At 42.6% G+C, this 5,914-nt stretch overlaps 1 protein-coding gene across 2 annotated transcripts; it reads left to right on the top strand.

Annotated features, from left to right (window-relative positions):
- Positions 1-466: 466 nt before the first annotated feature.
- Positions 467-5,606, top strand: LOC145259963 (uncharacterized). Of its 2 annotated transcripts, none has more exons than XR_013864239.1 (2): positions 467-4,943; positions 5,572-5,606. XR_013864239.1 is itself a non-coding variant. In XM_080117948.1 (2 exons), exon 2 carries the CDS (start codon positions 1,714-1,716, stop codon positions 4,549-4,551), a length of 2,838 nt encoding a protein of 945 aa, XP_079974074.1. In that variant the 5' UTR covers positions 467-807; positions 1,436-1,713; the 3' UTR covers positions 4,552-5,606. The 2 variants fall into 2 exon arrangements, 1 of the variants encoding a protein (XP_079974074.1); XM_080117948.1 differs by having other exon boundaries at positions 467-807; positions 1,436-5,606.
- Positions 5,607-5,914: the final 308 nt, after the last annotated feature.

A 5,914-nucleotide genomic window follows, 5' to 3' on the forward strand; every position in this document is an offset into this window, starting at 1 on the left:
GTATGCAGGAGCCACTAGAAGTTTCAACGTTTTCGTAAATACAGCGCCTGTAAGTTGCTCAACTTCGGTGGTCTAAGGAGAACGAGTGCATCAATGCCGTTATGCCACGTATATACATTATGGTGTCTATAGAAAGACATTTGAGGACTAAAGACAAAAAAGGGTGTAATGCGGCCCCAACATGTCTTACATTCAAGGAACTAAATTCTGATTCATTGGTAATTCGGTTTAGGATATGTAAATGGAGATAGGAAATTGATGACTTGTCTCTCTCTCTCTCTCTCTCTCTCTCTCCCTCCCTCTCTCTCTCTCTCTCTGTCTCCTTCTCTCTCTCTCTCTCTCTGCTCACCTCCCCTCAAATCTCTATCTTCCTTGTCTTTAAATCGCTATCATCTGACAAAGTGTTCATTTCAGATGTCTTTTTGGACTCAGAGGAAATCCGGTTTCTCAAATTACTAAACTGTTCTGTCTTCAGACCGGGCCCTTTTTTAACAAGGGACACACGCTTTAAGAGCACCGGTGCCTCGGGCCTCGTTCTCATTCATCTCTGTGCGAGTTTTTTCATATATAGTTTTCTTTCTTATTTCTTCCCTTCTTGATCTTTCTTTAATGGAAAACTTACCCGTTTAGGCATTCCAAATGAAAAAAGAAAAGGAAAAAAATGTCATGTCGCTATCCACGGGATCTCGTTTTAGTCTCGTTCTGCGATTCTGTCCGTCCTCCCTCCTTTTCACCGCGGAATTCAAAACTGCACGGTCAGACTTTACTCAACTCCATGAACTGGGCTTTCCCCGTTTAAGCCATGAGGTACGTTTAGTACATCCTATTATTCCTTTACCTAGCTATTTCTTCTAGGAAGAACTCGAAACCAGTTTCTGTTTATTTAATCTAGTGTGTGACTTCCATATTTAATTTGTAGAAATTCTAATTATTTCCTTCTTCGCTTGCACAGAACTTATATCTTTTCTCAGACTTCTATTATTTTTATTTCATGGGCGTTGGGTAGTTTATGCACCGCACTAGAATAACAACCTTTGTAAAAAGAGACATAACCGTTCCATACTTTCACCTAACGATTTAATAATAATAAAAAGAAAAAGAAAAGACACTTTTCTAACTGTTACGGACTTTCACCTAACAATTTAATGGAGAAAAGACATTTTCTAACCACTCCATACTTTCACCTAACGGTTTAATAATAATAAAAGAAAAGACACTTTTCTAACTGTTACGGACTTTCACCTAACAAGTTAACGGAGAAAAGACACTTTTCCAACTGTTACGGGCTTTCACCTAACAGTTGATTGAAAAAGATAAGATATCCCAGAATCTGTTAATTTGGAAGTCTGTCCAAAACATAATTATTTTCATGTATTATTTCCTTTTGTTTAATTATGTTTTCTCCTTTTAACTATTTGTTTTGTTTTTGTTTCAGATTTTTTACCTAATTAATAAAACGTTTTCAACGTACCAGTTGTTTTCGTTATGTTGATTTGAGTTTATCTGTCTGATCAACGCACGCTTTCTAAAGTTGACTGCTATACGGTATTGTAGGTACCTGAAAGCAAGATTCTGAGGAATAACTGCCGCGAGTTCCAGAACAGTAAAAAATCTCTGGTAGCTGAACGGATTACCCAGTCCACGTGGAAAATATTTAGCGCAGCAACAGAAATCCTCAGCTGCGTTACACTCGGATACATTACCAATTGCAAGATGTCCTCCGCCGCATCATACCGCACGCGGTCGAAAGTTTCAGACTCAACCAAGTCTACTTCAGCTCGGGCCAGAGCAGAAGCAGCTAAAGCTCATCTCGCCCTTATCGACAGCGAAGCCGACCTGGAACAGGAGCTTGAAATGTTGAGGATTAACGCTCTACAGAAAGAGGTAGAGCTAAAAACAAAATTAAAAAAAATAAAAGCGCGCAAAGAAGTGGCCCTCACAGCCACCTGCTCCAGCAGAGATGAAAGCTCAGTCACCTCCTCTCGTCACCACAGAGCCAACCCCATGCTCGACCAACCGCCTCTCGACACATTACAACGAACTACCGACTATGTCATCAGCCAGAGGTCCCTAAAACAGTCGGAGGCACCAGTCGTTCCCCCTGCCGATCAGCACATCCGACCACCTCCTGACCAAACCTTGGACCCTCCACACGACCTTTTACTATACATGGCCCGCCGGGAAATGCTCTCCTCAAGTCTATCAAGATTCTCAGACCAACCTAAAGACTATAGAGTCTGGAAAGCGTCGTTCCTGAACACTATCTCGGGATTGAGACTTTCTCCTCGGGAGGAGATGGATATGCTGGTGAAGTGGCTCGGCAGACACTCTTCAGACCAAGCCAACAGACTAAGGACTGCTCACTTCAACCGGCCTGAAAAGGGACTGTATGAGATATGGAGGAGGCTCGACAAATGCTACGGAGCCGTTGAAGTCATCGAGGACTCTATTTTCAAGAGACTCGAGGTGTTCCCTAAGATCACAAGGGACTACTCAAAACTCAGAGACCTAAGCGATCTTCTTGCAGAGGTTCAAGCTCTGAAGGACGATGGGGACATACCCGGCCTCGCCACCTTGGACACTGCCCGCGGCATCCGGCAAGTAGTGGAAAAGCTCCCACCTTCTATAGGAGACAAGTGGGCATCATACGGTGCGAAGTACAAACGACAACACCAAGTGTCCTTCCCCCCTTTCTCTGTTTTTGTCGGTTTCATAGAACAGCAGGCAGATGACCGAAATGACCCCAGCTTCTATCGGACAATGGACAGTCAATCCCCTGAAGGGCACGAGAGGACGAGCCGCGGTGAGGTGTCTGTCCATAAGATCGAGGTTAAACCAAAGGACTGCAGCCGACTATGCCCCATCCACAACATGCCTCATCCTCTCCGAAAATGCTGGACATTTAGGAAAAAACCCTTGTCCGAAAGGAAAGACATCCTTAGACAAAATGGGATGTGTCTCCGATGCTGCTCCACCACGGACCACAAGGCGAAGGAATGCAAGGCCATCCTACAATGCACAGAATGTGGCAGCGACAGCCACGAAAGCTCGATGCATCCACACCCGACACCCCAACCAACCAATGCCAAACCCATGCCGTTGCACGGCGGGGAGAAGGAGGATGTCTCGACCAATTGTTTACAAATCTGTGGAGACAGCCTAAATGGACGATCATGCTCCAAGATTTGCTTGGTGAACATATATACTAGTGAACAAGAAAAGTCACTTAAAGCATATGCCGTGATCGACGAGCACAGCAACAAATCCCTGGCTCGCTCGGAGTTCTTCGACTTCTTCAACAACCGGGGCCCTACCTCAGCATACACCCTGAAAACCTGTGCCGGAGTCACGGAGACATCAGGAAGAAGAGCGCTAGGATACAGGGTGGGGTCTCTCGACGGGAAAACCACATACGCTCTGCCAACCTTGATTGAGTGTAACGAGATCCCAGACGACCGGTCTGAGATACCGACACCCGACGTGGTGCGGAAACTGCCTCACTTAGCGGTCATCGCAGACGAGGTGCCTGGCCTGGATCCGGACGCACCCATCTTGCTACTTTTGGGACGCGACGTCATTGACGCCCACAAGGTCCGGAGAACGATCAACGGTCCGCGCGGTGCCCCCTATGCCCAGAAACTGGATCTAGGATGGAGCGTGGTGGGCGAAATTTGTCCTGAAAGAACGATAAACAAGAAAAAGGTTGGTCAGAGACCGGGTTTCATGAAGAAGCAGAACAATGTTGGACAACCACGGTCTGTCAATTCTGCAGCCGATACTGTGGGTCCAATGCGATCAAAATCTGAAAATTCTGGCCTCAGCACCAGTTCAACTTCGACAGCAGACCAGAAGCCAACAGAGACTCCATTTGGGGAGCAATATCTCAGTAAAAGTCATGAAAATCTTGCCGTGCGTCAGAAGAAACTCTCTCTACTGACAGATAAATCCAAGTTGAATACTAATACGGCTGCGACTACCAATACTACTACTACTGCAACTACTACCAGTACCACTAGTACAAAGACGGATTCCATAAAAACTAATAACGAAGAGGTTCTGAAGGAAAAAGTCAAAAATGTCGTCTTTACAAAACCGTCAAAGGTTTTAAAAGGTTCTACAACCAGCACCATCCAGAAAGCGTCTAGCACCAAGAATTTAGACAAAAGCAGTGCATCCAATGAAAATGTGTCACATGGAACGAAGATTCAACCCATGAAAAAAGCTCACAACCCACAAAGTGTAACCAAAGACCAATCATTACCAAAGACGACGTCGGCACCAGCTGGTGCCATGGCCTACGATGCTGAATTACTCACCAATTTCAAGCGAGAGGAAAAGGTCGAAGATGGGCGGGTCTCTGAACTGGTCCGTATCACAGAAGGACAAAAGGCCGAAATTGAAAAGTTAAAGTATGAAATTAAAACCCTACAGGCAAGGCTTCCCCCCTGTGATCTAGGAGAAGAACTTGACCTTCTACGATGTCAAAACAAATCCTTCCAAGACCGATTAAAAGACCGGGGGATTCCAATGGAGCCCTTGCCTGCACATTGATGGTGCATTATTAGTGCAATTGCATAAATAACAATTGGACGGGGAGTGTTCTGTCTTCAGACCGGGCCCTTTTTTAACAAGGGACACACGCTTTAAGAGCACCGGTGCCTCGGGCCTCGTTCTCATTCATCTCTGTGCGAGTTTTTTCATATATAGTTTTCTTTCTTATTTCTTCCCTTCTTGATCTTTCTTTAATGGAAAACTTACCCGTTTAGGCATTCCAAATGAAAAAAGAAAAGGAAAAAAATGTCATGTCGCTATCCACGGGATCTCGTTTTAGTCTCGTTCTGCGATTCTGTCCGTCCTCCCTCCTTTTCACCGCGGAATTCAAAACTGCACGGTCAGACTTTACTCAACTCCATGAACTGGGCTTTCCCCGTTTAAGCCATGAGGTACGTTTAGTACATCCTATTATTCCTTTACCTAGCTATTTCTTCTAGGAAGAACTCGAAACCAGTTTCTGTTTATTTAATCTAGTGTGTGACTTCCATATTTAATTTGTAGAAATTCTAATTATTTCCTTCTTCGCTTGCACAGAACTTATATCTTTTCTCAGACTTCTATTATTTTTATTTCATGGGCGTTGGGTAGTTTATGCACCGCACTAGAATAACAACCTTTGTAAAAAGAGACATAACCGTTCCATACTTTCACCTAACGATTTAATAATAATAAAAAGAAAAAGAAAAGACACTTTTCTAACTGTTACGGACTTTCACCTAACAATTTAATGGAGAAAAGACATTTTCTAACCACTCCATACTTTCACCTAACGGTTTAATAATAATAAAAGAAAAGACACTTTTCTAACTGTTACGGACTTTCACCTAACAAGTTAACGGAGAAAAGACACTTTTCCAACTGTTACGGGCTTTCACCTAACAGTTGATTGAAAAAGATAAGATATCCCAGAATCTGTTAATTTGGAAGTCTGTCCAAAACATAATTATTTTCATGTATTATTTCCTTTTGTTTAATTATGTTTTCTCCTTTTAACTATTTGTTTTGTTTTTGTTTCAGATTTTTTACCTAATTAATAAAACGTTTTCAACGTACCAGTTGTTTTCGTTATGTTGATTTGAGTTTATCTGTCTGATCAACGCACGCTTTCTAAAGTTGACTGCTATACGGTATTGTAGGTACCTGAAAGCAAGATTCTGAGGAATAACTGCCGCGAGTTCCAGAACATAAACAGTTCTAAATATAAAACTCTCCACGCGATACAATTTCTTAGCTATCAATCGTAACATTTCTTGAATTTATATATATATATATATATATATATATATATATATATATATATATATATATATATATATATATATATAGAGATAGATAGATAGATATATAGATATATATATAT

The sequence above is a fragment of the Euprymna scolopes genome, chromosome 35, assembly GCF_053919585.1.
Source record: "Euprymna scolopes isolate OS-2025 chromosome 35, ASM5391958v1, whole genome shotgun sequence".
NCBI classification, from domain to species: domain Eukaryota; kingdom Metazoa; phylum Mollusca; class Cephalopoda; order Sepiida; family Sepiolidae; genus Euprymna; species Euprymna scolopes.